Source organism: Heptranchias perlo, chromosome 2 (genome assembly GCF_035084215.1).
Source record: "Heptranchias perlo isolate sHepPer1 chromosome 2, sHepPer1.hap1, whole genome shotgun sequence".
In the NCBI taxonomy this organism is placed as follows: domain Eukaryota; kingdom Metazoa; phylum Chordata; class Chondrichthyes; order Hexanchiformes; family Hexanchidae; genus Heptranchias; species Heptranchias perlo.
In genome coordinates this window covers 154,255,796-154,273,151 of record NC_090326.1, presented here as the reverse complement: position 1 = coordinate 154,273,151, position 17,356 = coordinate 154,255,796, and the positions used below count along the sequence as shown (strand labels likewise).

The 17,356-nt window shown below is 43.9% G+C and overlaps 1 protein-coding gene across 3 annotated transcripts in view; it reads left to right on the top strand.

Moving 5' to 3' along the window:
- galnt11 (UDP-N-acetyl-alpha-D-galactosamine:polypeptide N-acetylgalactosaminyltransferase 11 (GalNAc-T11)) overlaps window positions 1-17,356 on the top strand; it is a 157,155-nt gene that overhangs the window by 98,129 nt on the left and 41,670 nt on the right. For all 3 annotated transcript variants that reach the window (XM_068008456.1, XM_068008473.1, XM_068008464.1), the window contains 4 exons: window positions 347-470; window positions 3,553-3,719; window positions 4,813-4,938; window positions 16,011-16,260. In XM_068008456.1, coding sequence (XP_067864557.1) covers window positions 347-470; window positions 3,553-3,719; window positions 4,813-4,938; window positions 16,011-16,260 — 667 coding nt within the window. The remainder of the gene's footprint in view (window positions 1-346; window positions 471-3,552; window positions 3,720-4,812; window positions 4,939-16,010; window positions 16,261-17,356) is intronic.

Genomic DNA, 17,356 nt, shown 5'->3' with positions numbered 1-17,356 from the left:
GGCCCCGGTACAGATTTCTGGGTAATACAACTTGTCACGTCCCACCATTCAGAGAACGTTCCCTTTATCCCTACTTTCTGTGTCCCATCTCCCAAACCAATTACCAACCCAGCAGTTGATTCAGAGCAGCATCGCTGGGAACTCGGGAGCTCGTCAGCAGGAGTGCTCGACTTGGAAAGATAAATGAAGGGAAATTTAGATAAGAACATATAAGAACAAAAAATAAATGCATTGTTTGGTGGATTTTCTGACTTTGAAACTTGTTCCCTGTAAAACATGCGAATGTGTTAATGTAAATGTTCCAACATGCTTACCTTTAATAATATCAAAAATATATCTTTTTCAGGTATGATTTTCAATGAAGTAGATCAGCAGATTCGGAATACGGGATACCAGAAACATGCTTTCAATGTGCTCATCAGTAATCGTTTGGGCTACAGCAGAGATCTTCCAGATACCAGAGACCCAAAGTAAGTTCTTAAATTTTAGTTATCGCCTGATTTAAAGCTGCACTCCACATTTCCAACTCAATATATATATGAATATTAAATTCCAAAGCTCTCACCACACCTTACCAGACCTTCATCACCTCCATACTTGATTTTCACAATGCCCTCCTTGCTGGCCTCCTGATTTCCACCCGACATCAACTCATCTAGAAGTCTTCTGCTTGCATCCTATGCCACACACAATCCTTCTCACCTATCACTCGGATTCTTGTCGACTTCCACTGGCATCAGCTTTGAAATCTTCATCTTCAAATTCCTCCACTATCTACCATTGTAATCTCCTGGAGCCCTATGTCCATGTCTCCACCATTAGCTCTTTCTAAGCTGGCTTACTACTTGTCTCTCCTCCCTCTGCTCTGCTGTCAGTGTCAGAGCTTTCAGCCATCTTGGAACTCCCTCCTCAAAATCTCTTTCTCTTGCTCCATCTTCAAAATCCTCCTTAGAAGTTACCTCTTTGACAGCACCTTCAACCACCTTCTCCAGTCCCCCCGCTCGAGCTTGGCCCCCAAGTGCGAAGCACATTGGGACATTTGGCTATGTTTAAGGCGCTATATAAATACAAGTTGTTTTGTTGTGCAGAGGTGTTTCACCATAATCAAAAGGTGTCCCGTAATTAAGTTAGTCAACTTAGTGAATTTTAATTTGTAATGTCTTTGCAATAAGCAGGTTGTCATAGAAATGGAGAAAAATGACTGGGCTGCTGTGTCTTTCCAGGCTTGATACCAGACAAGGGCCATGTGAGATCGCCCAGCTCTGCTGCATATAAGACATAAATCATGATTCTCTCCCGCTATTGCCAATTTGTAATTATTAACAATTTGGTTTGTGGGAAAATGCAACTTTAATGTGTTTGACGTTGTTATATGAGTGATGAAAAGTGATTGAAGTGCTCAAGTCACACATCCATATTCTTGCATACACAAAGGAAATGCAATGTGGTCCTTTCATGGTGGCCCACTGTATTGAACCATTCACTGTGAACTGGTTATTTATCTTGTTACTGTTTATGGGACCTTGTTATGTGCAAATTGGCTGCTGTGTTTTCTTATATGGCAACACTGACAACACCAAATAATTAATTGGCTGCGAAGTGCTTTATATTGGGCCTGTACTGTGGCCTAGTCCCCCACCACTGCCTCTTCCCCATGCATCCCTTTCTCAGACATTCTGCCTCCTGCCCTGCTGATCCCCGCTCCCAGGCCCCTGGCCTTTCATATCCACTTCCTAGGCCCGCGGCCTCCAACCATCATACTCGCTTCATCCCTTTCCTGGGCTGCTATCCCACACTCACTTTCTAATCTTCACTGGCTTGGGAAACCAGCCCAGGCCGCTTGTCACCCTCCCCCCGACAGCCTAATCTTTGACGGTATCTGAAAACGGCACCCTAGTTTCCAAAGCACTGTAATTGCTTATAATGTCAGCCGTACATCATAAGCACTCGTAGCACTTTAAAAGTGATGTGTTAGTTCCTGAAACTGGCGAAGATTATGTAGTTGCCACGGTAGCGGGAGGGAGTGACCCAGACCGATTTTGCAAACCCGTAAAGATTAGGCATCAGAGTGCATGTGGGGGATTATCCCTTCTGGAAAGTTTTGGGTGACACTATTGGGAGGGATAGGAATTGGGTTGTAAGGTTGGGGGTGGGGGTGCGGGGGGAAATAAGAATGAGGGTTGAGGCTGAGAGGCGAGTGAGAGAAGGGAGATGGAAGCAGGTGGAACATTTATCGGAGATGGGTGAAGGTGATAGCATTGAGGCTGTGAGGGTTATTAGACAGGGGACACGGATTAAGAACATAAGAAACAGGAGCAGGAGTAGCCCATATGGCCCCCTCGAGCCTGCTCCACCATTCAATTAAATCATAGCTGATTTTAGACCACTTTCCCGCTCGATCCCCATATCCCTTGTTTCCCTTAGAGTCCAAAAATCTATCGATCTCAGTCTTGAATATACTCAACGACTGAGCATCCACAGCCCTCTGGGGTAGAGAATTCCAAAGATTCACCTCCCTCTGATTGAAGAAATTTCTCCTCATCTCAGTCCTAAATGGCCAAACTCTTATCCTGAGACTATGCCCCCTAGTTCTAGACTCTCCAGCTAGGGGAAACAGCCTCTCAGCATCTACCCTGTCAAGCCCTCTCAGAATCCCAGAATGTTTCAATGAGATCACCTCACATTCTTCTAAAATCCAGAGAGTTTGGGCCCATTCTACTCAATCTCTCCTCATAGGACAACCCTCTCATCCCAGGAATCAATCTAGTGAACCTTTGTTGCACCGCCTCCTTAGGTAAGGAGACCACAACTGTACACAGTATTCTAGGTATGGTCTCACCAAAGCCCTGTACAATTGCAGCAAGACTTCCTTACTCTTGTACTCCAACCCCCTTGCAATAAAGGCCAACATACCATTTGCCTTCCTATTTACTTGCTCTACCTGCATATTAACTTTCTGTGGTTTGTGTACAAGGACACCCAAATCCCTCTGAATGCCAACATTTAATAGCTTCTCACCATTTAAAAGATATTCTGTTTTTCTGTTCTTCCTACCAAAGTGAATGACCTCACATTTCCCCACATTATACTCCATCTGCCACCTTCCCTTCCCTACCATGCCATGCCATGCCATGCCACCCAACACCAACCACTCGGAAAAAAAAGATACAAAGAGAAGACAATAGAGAGTGAAGCAGAAGAGCGGATAGACAGATATAGAACCTGTAACATGAAGATGACAGAGACAGACAAGAGAGAGAGAGAAAGAGACCCTATGCACCAACTTACCATAAGGAACATTACGAGAGATCCATTAATATAATTCATTTTTATCAAGAAAAACATTGTCCATGTCAGTAGGAGGAAGAATAAATGCTCATTACATTAAATATCACTTGCAACTGGATATTATCACAACACAAGGACTTATTTTGATGCAAATTATGGCTTCCTATTGCAGCATTCATCAAACAAAACATAAAAATTGCAGAACATTATTTAGCACAGATAGTTCCGCTTTAGAAGTTGACGTTTTCTTTCATTTGTTGTCAGGTGTAAAGAAAAGAGCTACCCAATGAATTTACCTTCTGCCAGCATTATTATCTGTTTTTATAATGAAGCTTTATCAGCTCTGCTGCGGACAATACAGAGTGTGCTGGATCGTTCTCCAGTAAACCTACTGCATGAAATTATCCTTGTGGACGACAATAGTGATTTCAGTAAGTCATTTTCAGCCTTTCTGTAACTTTTCTCCTCATTTCATCCTTTCCTTCGCTTTGGTGGCTGCTGAATTCCATGTCATCTTTCTTACGCCGGGACCATGAGTGAGCAGATATAATGGGGTAGATTTCGAGGCCTCCCGCCTGCCGAAAATGCGGAGGGGGGGGGGGGCGGGGGGTTAGTCCCCCCCCAAAAATGGTGGGGAGTGACTTATTGTCCCCTTCCCGCAGTCGCTTGTGGCCGCCGCAATCTCTCCCCCGGGCCTACCCTTGAGTCAGGTGATAGGCCCCTTTAAGATGCAAAGCGGGGTCGTATGATGTACATAGGTCCCCGATTGTCATTTTAAGATAGGACTGGGCGGAGTGCAAGTTGCACGTAGGCTCCACCCAAAGAGGAGCCACACGGGTCAGGCTGTGTTTATTTTCTCTGGGGCCAGGAGGAGCAGGAGTGCTGCTCTGGGCTCCACAAAACCGGCTGCTGCCGCTCCGGGTCCCTCCTCCCGAGATCGGAAACCCCATCCCCCCCCCCCAGACCTACCTTCTTCCGGGTGATATTGTGGCGACCCAGAGTCCCGGCCGCCTGCCCCCGGGGCGCTCGTTCTCCGCTGGCCAAATGCTAATGAGGCCCGGCCCCTAAAAATGGACCGAGCCTCCCGCCAGGACTATCGGGTGGCTGGCTGGCCGGCTCCTGTCGATCGGCAGCCTGATAGTTAAAATCTACCACCCCCACAATGATGCAAAAATACTGGACTTGCTTAGCAGGTCGATCAGCATCTGAAAGAGAAAGATAGGTTAACATTTCAGGATCATGTTCCCTCCAAGTCACACACCATCCTGACACTTGGAAATATATCGCTGTTCCTTCATCGTCGCTGTGTCAAAACCCTGGAACTCCCTCCCGAACAGCACTGTGGGAGAACCTTCGCCACACAGACTGTAGCAGTTCAAGAAGGCGGCTCACGGGCAATTAAGGAAGGGCAATAAATGCTGGCCTGGCCAGCGAAGCCTACATCCCATGAATTTAAAAAAGGCTGAGACCCTTCACCATGCCTCCTCTGTAAATACCCTCTGCTTTTCTGATTTGTTTTGTCAGTTAATCTAAAAGATGAGCTGGAGGACTGCATTCGAGACATCCTACCTAGAAAAGTGATACTGGTTAGAAACTCTGAACGAGAGGGACTGATACGTGGTAGAATGATTGGAGCATCCCATGCAACAGGTATCGAATTCAACTTTTTAGACCTTAAAGAATTTAATTGTAAAATTTCATTAATTTACAACATGCGCCAATAGAAATATTTTTTTAAACACATCAAAGGTGCTCATCAAGCTGAGGGAGGATAATTCGACTTGAGAATCAAATCTGTTGTGTTTTATAATCACTCAAATTCTTCCATGTCCTTCATGGTCAATCTGCAGCTTAGCATAACAATAATTGAAGTTATGCCATGAATGTTCAGCCGTACTTTTGGTACAAAATTGATTTATAAGAATAAACAATAATTGGGAAATTGTCCTGTGTTAAGGGTCTTGGTGATGGAGAGGATTAGGGGTTGGACACTCAGCTCATGGTCAAATAGGACGGCGAGGTTGCTAACAGTCTGGTTTGACCTCAGACAGTGGCCAGGGAGGGAAATGGAATTGGTGGCTAGGGAACGGAGTTAATGACGGGAACTGAAGACAATGGCTTCGGTCTTCCCAATATTTAATTGGAGGAAATTTCTGCTCATCCAATACTGTTGGTCAAGCAGCACTGAAATGGCTTTTATCAAAGCCACAAATGACATCCTATGTGACTGTGACCGTGGTAAACGATCCCTCCTCATCCTTCTTGACCTGTCTACAGCCTTTGACATGATTGACCACACCATCCGCCTCCAACGCCTCTCCACCATTGTCCAGCTGCACAGGACTGCGCTTGCCTGGTTCCACTCTTATCTATCCAGCCATAGCCAGAGAATGTCCTGCAGTGGCTTCTCTTCCTGCTCCCAGAGTTAACGTTTCAGGTCGATGACCTTTCGTCAGAACTGGAAGAAGTGAAAGATTTAACAGTTTTTAAGCAAGTACAGAGCCAGGGAAAGTGGGGGAGGAAGGGGAGGAAAGAACAAAAGGGAAGGTCTATGATAGGGTGGAGGGCAGGAGTGATTAAGTGACAAAAGGGATGATGGTGCAAGGCAAGGAGGGTGGTAATGGGACAAGTAAAGAAACAAAAGATGGGTTTAGAGGAGCTGTAAGTGGCAACAGCAGAACCATTACCAGCACCTGTTGTCTAAGAAAATGGGATCTGAAGTTATTGAAATCAATGTTGAGTCCAGAAGGTTGTAAAGTGTCTAAACAAAAGATGAGGTGCTGTTCCTCAAGCTTCCGTTGAGCTTCATTGGAACAGTGTAGGAGGCCGAGAACAGAGAGGTCAAAGTGGGAGAATTAGAACGGCAAGCGACCAGAAAGTCAGGGTCATCCTTGTGGACTGAGTGGAGATGTTCAGCAAACCGATCACCCAATCTGTGTTTGGTCTCCCCAATGTAGAGGAGACCGCATCGTGAGCGGTGAATACAGTATACTAAATTGAAAGAAGTACAAGTAAACCACTGTTTCACCTGGAAAGGAGTGTTTGGGGCCTTGGACGGTGGGAAGGGAGGTGGTGAAAGGGCAGGTGTTGCATCTCCTGCACTCGCATGGGAAGGTGCCATGGGAAGGAGAGCGAGTGTTGGGGGTGATGGAAGAATGGACCTGGGTGTCGCGGAGGGAACGATCCCTTCGGAATGCTGAAAGGGGAGGGAAAGGGAAGATGTGTTTGGTGGTGGCATTGCGCTGGAGGTGGCGGAAATGATGGAGAATGATCCGTTGAATATGGATGTTGGGGGGGGCATAAGGTGAGACAAGGGGGACCCTATCATGGTTCTGGGAGGGAGGGGAAGGGGTGAGGGTGGAAATGCGGGAAATGGGACAGACACAGTAAAGGGCCCTGTCAACTACAGTGGAGGGAATCCTCGGTTGAGGAGAAAGGAAGACATATCGGACGCACTGATGTGGAAGCTGAACAGATGCGACAGAGACGGAGAAACTGGGAGAATGGAATAGAGTCCTTACAGGATGCGGGCTGGGAGGAAGTGTAATCAAGGTAGCTGTGGGAATCGGTGGGCTTATAGTAGATATTGGTTGACAGCCTATCCCCAGATATGGAGATAGAGAAGTAGAGGAAGAGATGGGTAGAGTCAGAGATGGACCATGTGAAGGAGAGGGAAGGGTGGAAATTAGAAGCAAAGTTGATGAAGTTTTCCAGTTTGGGGTGAGAGCAGGAAACTGCACCGATACAGTCATCAATGTACCGGAAAAAGAGATGAGGAAGGGGACCTGAGTAGGACTGGAATAAAGAATGTTCCACGTATCCCACGAAAAGGCAGGCATGGCTGGGACCCATATGGTTTCCCATAGCAACACCTTTTATTTGGAGGAAGTGAGTGGAGTCAAAGGGTGTTGCAAACGTACATGTGGAATCTGATGATGTGTTTTCGGATGATGTCGCCAAGGAGCAGCATGTAGATGAGAACTAGGACGTGACCAAGGATAGATCCTTGGGGGACTCCAGAGGTAACGGTGTGGGAGCAGGAAGAGAAGCCACTGCAGGAGATTCTCTGGCTACGGCTGGATAGATAAGAATGGAACCAGGCAAGCGCAGCCCCATCCAACTGGACAATGGTGGAGAGGCGTTGGAGGAGGATTGTGTGGTCAACCGTGTCAAAGGTTGTAGACAGGTCAAGAAGTATGAGGAGGGATCGTTTACCACGGTCACAGTCACATAGGATGTCATTTGTGGCTTTGATAAAAGCCATTTCAGTGCTGCTTGACCAACAGTATTGGATGAGCAGAAATTTCCTCCAATTAAATATTGGGAAGACCGAAGCCATTGTCTTCGGTTCCCATAAGAACATAAGAAATAGGAGCAGGAGTAGGCCAATCGGCCCCTCGAGCCTGCTCCGCCATTCAATAAGATCATGGCTGATCTGATCCTAACCTCAAATCTAAATTCATGTCCAATTTCCTGCCCGCTCCCCGTAACCCCTAATTCCCTTTACTTCTAGGAAACTGTCTATTTCTGTTTTAAATTTATTTAATGATGTAGCTTCCACAGCTTCCCGGGGCAGCAAATTCCACAGACCTACCACCCTCTGAGTGAAGAAGTTTCTCCTCATCTCAGTTTTGAAAGACCATCATTAACTCCGTTCCCTAGCCATGGGAGACAACAACATGTTTAAGGACTTTGGAGAGGAAAGGGAGGTTGGAGATGGGGCAGTGGTTTACAAGGGTTTTTTGAAGAAGGGGGTGACGACGGCAGATTTGAAAGGGCGGGGTACAGTATTAGAGTAGAGGGAACCATTAACATTATTAGCTATCATGCGGGTGAGGAAAGGAAGTTGAATGGTCAGCAATTTAGTGGGAATAGGTCAAGAGAGCAAGAGTTGGGTCTCGTGGAAAAGCTTGGAGAAGGCATGAGGGGAACTACGATGCAACTGTCAATTTCTGGAATTTTCTGTCACGTGTCACATATGTCTTGCTATCATCAGTACATCCATGTAAAAGGTATCTAAGTTTGTGCCTAATTGCAAAAGAAAAATAAATTCCTCCACCTAAATGTTGCACTTGTATCCATTTCTAATATGTTTATTCAGAATAATGCCCTTTTACTGATATAGTACAATAGAGGAGGGTTAGCTGCACAGATTTTACCAGGCAACAACTGTGAGGAGAACTACATCAAGACACCTCTACAGATGTCCATATTGTATTGACACTAATTTTATGTTACAAATTCTGTGAAATATTAAAAAGGCTCGAATTGCTCTGGCTAAATCTATCAACTAATTAAAGTTTGATCCAAGTGCTATTATTATCCATGGGATGGTACAGAGCTGAGCAAACAAAGATCAGGAAAATTAAATTATGAATAATGGTTAAGGATGCTGGCCTTTTTTTCTTTGAAAATGCAGAGCCTTCATGGTGATATAATTGACATGAAGGGGATTGACAAAACTGGGTTCAAGATAAAAATGAAAAAGTCAGGAGTAAGGAAGTTAGGCAAAACTTTTTCACTCAAAGTGAAAGGGTTGTGGAATAAATTGCCAGGAAAGGCTACTGAACAGGCAGCCAAAATCGGATCAACCGACGATTGGGTGCATTTCTGGAGAAAAACGAGATTGAGGTATGTGGTGAGCAAGCAATTGGACTTGCAAACTATCAAGAAGGAAGTGGGTTATTGACCTTTTCCTGTTCCTAAAAGTGCTTGTGTTATTGTGAGTGTAACTCACTATGTACCATTTTAAAATTTGGAATATGCAGTATAACATAAGTTGATCAGATCTGACTCTAATAATTGACTCAGGGTTTTCAATTTCACCAGTAGCATTGCGTGAAAGTTCCATCGCATTGATACCAGCCAAACTAGTCTTAACATCTATTTTCCACATGACAGTAACCCATTGTAAAAATTAGCTATCCTTGGAACGTGTGCCCCTTGATTCCTTCATAACACATTCCTCGTTGATTCTACATACTTTAGAGAAGTATAAATAATCTGTTTTTGCATTATAGGTGTCAGCCTTGGCTCAGTGGGTAGCACTCTCACCTCTGAGTCGGAGGGTCATGGGTTCAAGCCACACTCCAGAGACTTGAGCATGTACTCTAGGCTGACACTTCAGTGTAGTACTGAGGGAACACTTCACTGAGAGAGTACTGCTGTGATGGAGATGCCGTTTTTTGGATGAGATATTAAGCCGAGGCCCTGTCTGCCCTCTCAGGTGGACATAAAAGATCCCATGGCACTATTCGAAGAAGAGCTAGGGAGTTCTCCCTGTGTCCTGGTCAATATTTATCCCTCAATCAACATCACTAGAAAACAGATTATCTTGTCATTTATCTCATTGCTGTTTATGGGAACTTGCTGCGTGCAAATTGGCTGCTGCATTTCCCTACATTACAACAGTGGCTACACTTCATTGGCTGTGAAGCACTTTGGGATATCCTGAGGTCATGAAAGACGCTGTGTATATGCAAGTTCTTTCTTTCATTTCTTATATTGAATCTGTTAAATTGTGATTTGCAAGTTTCTTGGGGAAAGATTTAATATTTGTGTCATGGATAAATAAATAACGGAATCTTCTGTTCTATGTTTTTAAAGCCACATGGAACCTTAACACACATTCCTCATGCTTTTAGTTTGTTCAGACTGTTGTAGACTATGGAGCATGATTTATATCATGCATGTATATTATATCCATATAACTATAATATATTAAAAGTCTTGCAAATAGCATGCACTTCATGTTTCATTTTAATACTCGCATCACAATTTTGAGTCACATCTTTGTTTCATCAAAACTCTTTGTCAACAGTAGGTGTCATGCCTGGGAATTAGTTTTAATGGTGAAATAGAATAGACTAGGGTATGTATATATATTTTTCAGTCCTCCCAACACTAGTCAGTGCTGCTGCTCCCCAATGGTTCCATCTCTCATGTCTATTCCTATCGGTGGCTCTGCAAGGAAGTGTATCTACAGTTAAGTTCTTTCACGTTTCTTTTAATATTTTAATCTAATATTTCATGGGCTGTTTTCATTAAATTTTAAATTTGTTTGCCTGTTGCATCTGCTGGCATTGGAGGCCCCATCCAGTCTCACGTCCTGTTGCCCTGGTTTTGGCAGGTCTTGGGCCTTGCACTTGGCCACACCACTTGCTACCCTCACCATCTGCCACTCATGGGCTCTGCTTCACCTCTTTGGGCTCACAAACTCTGCTGTCCTGCTTTTAGTGGGTTGTTGTCCACCTTGCTCATCTGGCCTGCTAACTCCTGTTCCTGAACTCCTGTCCGCTTTGGCATGAGGAATCAAAAAGCAGTATATTATTTAAATGGAGAGAGATTGAAGAAACATAGAAAATAGGAGCAAGAGTAGGCCATTCAGCCCTTCGGGCCTGCTCTGCCATTCAAAATGATCATGGTTGATCGTCTAACTCAGTACCCTGTTCTCGCTTTTTCCCCATATCCCTTGATCCCTTTAGCATGAAGAAATATATCTATCTCCTTCTTGAATATATTTAATGACTGGGCCTCCACTGCCTTCTGTGGTAGAGAATTCCACAGGTTCACCACCCTCTGAGTGAAGAAATATCTCCTCATCTCAGTTCTAAATGGCATACCCTGTATCCTGAGACTGTGACCCCTGGTTCTGGACTCCCCAGCCATTGGGAACATCCTCCCTGCATCTAGTCTGTCTAATCCTGTTAGAATTTTATATGTTTCGATGAGATCAACTCTCATTCTTCTAAACTCTAGTGAATATAGGCCTAGTCGACCCAATCTCTTCTCATACGTCAGTCCTGCCATCCCAGGAATCAGTCTGGTAAACCTTTATTGCACTCCCTCCATGGCAAGGACATCCTTCCTCAGATAAGGAGACCAAAACTGCACACAATACTCCAGATGTGGTCTCACCAAGGCTCTGTATAACTGCAGTAAGACATCCCTGTTCCTGTACTCAAATCCTCTTGCAATGAAGGCCAACATACCATTCGCCTTCCTAACTGCTTGCTGCACCTGAATGCTCGCTTTCAGCGACTGGTGTACAAGGACACCCAGGTCTCGTTGCACCTCCTCTTTTCCCAGTCTCTCACCATTCAGATAATAATCTGCCTTTCTGTTTTTACAACCAAAGTGGATAACCTCACATTTATCCACGTTATACTGCATCTGCCATGTTCTTGCCCACTCACCCATTTTGTCTAAATCACATTGGAGTCTCTTTGCATCCTCCTCACAGCTCACATTCCACCCCAGCTTTGTGTCATCTGCAAACTTGTAAATGTTACATTTAGTTCCCTCATCCAAACCATTGATATATATTGTGGGCCCAAGCACTGATCCCTGCGGTACCCCACTAGTCACTGCCTGCCACCCCGAAAAAGACCCATTTATTCATACTTTCTGTTTCCTGTCTGTCAACCAATTCTCAATCCATGCCAGTATATTCCCCCCAATCCCATGTGCTTTAATTTTGCACACTAACCTCTTGTGTGGGACCTTATCAAAAGCCTTCTGAAAATCCAAATACACCATATCCACTGGTTCTCCCCTATCTATTCTACTAGTTACATCCTCAAAAATCTCCAGTAGATTAGCCAAAAGAACAGCAATGGACAACTAAAGAGGTAAGGAACAGTATAAGACATAAGGAAGGGGCATACAAAAAGGCAAAAAATGGCACAGATCCTGGCGAATGGGAAAGATACAAAGGGTCACAAAACAGATAGTAAGAGCTCCAAAAAGAGAGTATGAAAAGAAACTTGCAAGGGATATCAAAACCAATACGAAGAACTTTTATAGTTACATTAGGAAAAAGAGGGTGGTCAGGAGCAGTGTTGGCCCCTTAAAAACTGAAAGTGGGGATATTGTCATTGATAATGGGGAAATGGTGGACATGTTCAACAAATACTTTGCGTCAGTATTTACAGGAGAAAAAGAGGATAGCATGCCGGAAATCCTAAGAAAACTAATATTGAATCGGGGACAGGGACTCGATAAAATTAATATAAGTAAAGCAACAGTAATGAAGAAAATAATAGCATTAAAGAGTGACAAATCCCCAGGACCAGATGGTTTCCATCCCAGGGTTTTAAAGGAAGTAGGTGAGCTCATTGCAGATGCCCTAACTATAATCTTTCAAAGTTCTCTAGATTCAGGAATTGTCCCTCTAGATTGGAAAATTGCACATGTCACTCCGCTTATTAAGAAAGGAGAGAGAGGGAAACCAGGGAATTATAGACCAGTTAGCCTAACATCTGTTGTGGGGAAAATGCTGGAGTCTATAATTAAGGATAGGGTGACTGAACACCTCGAGAATTTTCAGTTAATCAGAGAGAGCCAGCATGGATTTGTGAAAGGTAGGTCGTGCCTGACAAACCTGATTGAATTTTTTGAAGAGGTGACTAAAGTAGTAGACAGGGGAATGTCAATAGATGTTATTTATATGGACTTCCAGAAGGCATTTGATAAGGTCCCACATAAGAGACTGTCAGCTAAGATAGAAGCCCATAGAATCGAGGGAAAAGTACGGACTTGGTTAGAAAGTTGGCTGAGCGAAAGGCAACAGAGAGTAGGGATAATGGGTAGGTACTCACATTGGCAGGATGTGACTAGTGGAGTCCCACAGGGATCTGTCTTGGGGCCTCAATTATTCACAATATTTATTAACGACTTAGATGAAGGCATAGAAAGTCTCATATCTAAGTTTGCCGATGACACAAAGCTTGGTGGCATTGTAAGCAGAGTAGATGAAAACATAAAATTACAAAGGGATATTGATAGATTAGGTGAATGGGCAAAACTGTGGCAAATGGAATTCAATGTAGACAAATGTGAGGTCATCCACTTTGGATGAAAAAAGGATAGAAAAGGGTACTTTCTAAATGGTAAAAAGTTAAAATCAGTGGATGTCCAAAGGAACCTAGGGGTACAGGTACATAGATCATTGAAGTGTCATGAACAGGTGCAGAAAATAATCAGTAAGGCTAATGGAATGCTGGCCTTTATATTTGGAGGACTAGAGTACAAGGGGGCAGACCGCACCTGGAGTACTGTGAGCAGTTCTGGGCACCGCACCTTCGGAAGGACATATTGGCCTTGGAGGGAGTGCAGCGTAGGTTTACTAGAATGATACCAGGACTTCAAGGGTTAAGTTACGAGAAGAGATTGCACAAATTGGGGTTGTATTCTCTGGAGTTTCGAAGGTTAAGGGGTGATCTGATCGAAGTTTATAAGATATTAAGGGGAACAGATAGGGTGGATAGAGAGAAACTATTTCCACTAGTTGGGGATTCTAGGAGTAGGGGGCATAGTCTAAAAATTAGAGCCAGAGCTTTCAGGAGTGAGATTAGAAAACATTTCTACACACAAAGGGTGGTAGAAGTTTGGAACTCTCTTCCGCAAACGGCAATTGATACTAGCTCAATTGCTAAATTTAAATGTGAGATAGATAGCTTTTTGGCCACCAAAGGTATTAAGGGATATGGGCCAAAGGCCCATGGAGTTAGATCACAGATCAGCCATGATCTTATCAAATGGCGGAGCAGGCACGAGGTGCTGAATGGCCTACTCCTGTTCCTATGTTGCTAGCAGGCTCGAGGGGTCGAATGGCCTACTCCTGCTCTTAATTCATATGATCGTATTTAAAGCCCATACAATTCTTTAAAGCCTTTACAACTCTATTATTTATAGTGGTAAAACTGCTTTAAAGGAAGAACTTGCATTTATATAGCCCCTTTCACGACCACAGGTCGTCCCAAAGCACTTTACAACCAATGAAGTATTTTTGAAGTGTAGTCACTGCTGTAATATAGGAAATGCGGCAGCCAATTTGCACACATCAAGGTCCCACAAATAGCAATGTGATAATGACCAGATAATCTAACCGGTCAGGTCGGGGATGTTAAGGGGCGGGGGGGGGATTGCGGGGTCATCCAGGGAGAGGAGATACATAGGGTCAGTCACAATGAGCCATCGGGTGTCAGGCAGAAACGGGAGATCAGGGGATCAGTCACAGAGCGAGGAAGATGGGGGGGTCAGCTGGGTGGGGGATCTTCCAGAGAAATGGAGGGGGAGAGGTGGTGATCAATCAAAGAGGATAGGGATACCCGGGTGATGGAAAGCTTGGGGAATGAGAGGGTCATTTAGACAGGCAGGGATAGTGGTGTGAGGCCCACCATGACAGGCAGTGAAGAAGAGATGAAGAGTCAGAGAGAAGCACTAAAAAGAAAAGGACAGAGCAACGCAAACAAAAATAGAGAAATCAATGAGGAGAGGAGGTGGACCAAGCCAGAAGAAACACAGAGATAATAGATAGATGAGTGACTGTTTCAACTCACCGTGAGCAGCTACAAGGGAGACCCTCTAGTAGATACACAACTCTAATAAAACAAATTCCTGGTTAGAAAATGTAATAACCTTCCACAGACTAATTCCTTATTTAATAAGAATAGTCAATTCTGCAACTAAGCAAACCTCAGCTTCACAATTGCAGATGTAGTTAAGATACTGCAGTAATTTTCAACTTTGCAGCCTGAGCAGTAATCTGGCGGAGCGGACCACTAGCCTGTAGTGTAACCCGCCCAATTTGCTTCCCATTGTTGGGATTAAAATTACCTGGGTTCTACAATGGATGTCGTGCAATTCCCTCCACCAGATTATTGTCCGGGCGGCAACATTGAAAAGTACCCCCACTTCTGTCCTGACTTGTTAAACGTGGCAAGATTCTGCATGACCCCTATTTACCTCTGTGAACTAACTTCACCGAGTCTTCCAAAGGTTAAAAACTTGTGAGCTAATTTGTAACTTTTTTTAACGAGGTTCCAAATAACTTAAAGGTGATCGTCCGTTAATAAATAAGTGAGATGTGCCTTCGCTATTAATACCAGAGGGTCTTAGTTAGTTATGGTTTGAGATCAGTGGTTTGGTTGCTTAAGTTTTAGAAGTTTCCTTTGGTTTTGTGGTTAAACTCTATTAGTTGTGCCCCTTTAAAAAGGGAGCACTTTTGTTTGACTTTTGGTTAGTGGGTATCCCCAGTGTCTCCTTATGGGTTATTTTAGAAAAGAGTACTCCACAAACCACAGACTACACAAATACATGTAATAATAAACAGACAATTCAACAAATGCTTTTAGATTTACAAGGTTGTTGCCAGGACTGGAGAATTTTAGCTATGAGGAAAGATTGGATAGACTGGGGTTGTTCTCTTTGGAACAGAGGAGGCTGAGGGGAGATTTAATTGAGATGTATAAAATTATGAGGGGCCTCGGTAGAGTGGATAGGAAGGACCTATTTCCCTTAGCAGAGAGGTCAAAAGTCAGGGGGCGTAGATTTAAAGTAATTGGTAGAAGGATTAGAGGGGAGTTGAGGAGAAATTTCTTCACCCAGAGGGTGGTGGGGGTCCGGAACTCTCTGCCTGAAAGGGTGGTAGAGGCAGAAACCTTCATCGCATTTAAAAAGTACTTTGATGTGCATTTGAAGTGCCGTAACCTACAGGGCTACGGACCAAGAGCTGAAAAGTGGGATTAGGCTGGATGGCTCTTTCTCGGCTGGCACAGACACGATGGGTCGAATAGCCTCCTATGTCGTAAATTTCTATGCTTCTATAAGCAATCAAAGTGGTGTTGGAGTGAATCCTGTCGAAACTCCGTTGACATGGAGGAACGAAAGAAAGAAAGGTACAGTTCTGTAATCTAATTTGTAGCATTTGTTTTCCACAGGAGACATACTGGTGTTTCTTGACAGTCACTGTGAGGTGAATGAGATGTGGTTACAACCGCTTCTGGCTCCAATTAAGCAGGATCGCAAGACTGTGGTGTGCCCCGTGATTGACATCATCAATGCTGACACACTAATCTACAGCTCTTCTCCAATTGTGAGGGGAGGGTTTAACTGGGGACTGCATTTCAAATGGGATCCAGTGCCTGCCTCAATGCTGAATGGACCAGAGGGACCAACTGCAGCAATCAAGTAGTAATCCTGTTATTATATATATATATGTGTACTTTCTGAAAACATTTTCACTTCACAATGTGAGATATATAATTTTGCTTCACTCAAACAGGAACTAGCTGACTTGCTTTCATCAGGTGAGATGTACTTGGTAATTTGAGCAAGTGCAACTCTATGGCTGGCTGATAAAAGATCTGAGATGAGCTAGCCTACTTCTTTTCCCTTTCTTCTCTGTTTCTTTTGATGGCTCTGGTATATATAGTGTATAATTTTTTGTAGGACACTAAACAAAAAGCCATTTAATCATGCAGGGCTTAGGTTTCCCAGCATTGGTTTATGTTCAAGGCTGTTATGTTCATGGTTTACATTCTCAATTTACAGTTTACAATTTGATCTCTGAATTCTGGAGCAATGCTCGCTGAATTAGATTTTGCACGCAGGAACCTCGATGACATCTTACAGCGTTCTCCTTGCAGCTTTCCACAGACAACTCATTTAGAATTCTGCAGCCAGTGCATCCACACTCACGCAAACTCCTGCACTCCCATTACCTGTGTGCCCGGCGAGCTCCACTGCTTCCCATGTCCCAGCGTTGTGATTTTAAGATCCTGTTCTTCCTTTTCAAATAATTTTTCCTATTCCCTTTTGATATTTCCGCATCTGCCCCAAAGCCACTTACGATAAAGCGATCCATGTTCTGATAACCCTCTGGTGGAAAAAAAAACTTCTAACTTCCCCTTCATTCTTTTGGTGATAAACTTCAGCCTATGCATTCTTGTTACCAATTCACCAACTAGTTGGAACAATCTTTCACTATTTGCAATCTCCAAACTGGCATCATTTCCTATTTTGATCCTCCTTTAACCTTCTCAGTTCCAGTTTAAAAAAAAAACTATTTCTCTAGCCTTTCTTCATAACTAAAACCTCTTCCTCTTCATATTGTTCCAGTGAATCTTTTGCCAGACGTCATTCAGTACTCCAACAGTCTTGTGCAAATTCAACATTGCTTCCATGCTATTATATTCTCTAGGTATAAAACCCAGAATTCTATTTGCCTTTATGTGGTCCTCATAGTGCCGTACAGCACAGAAGGAAGCCATTTGGCCCATCGTTC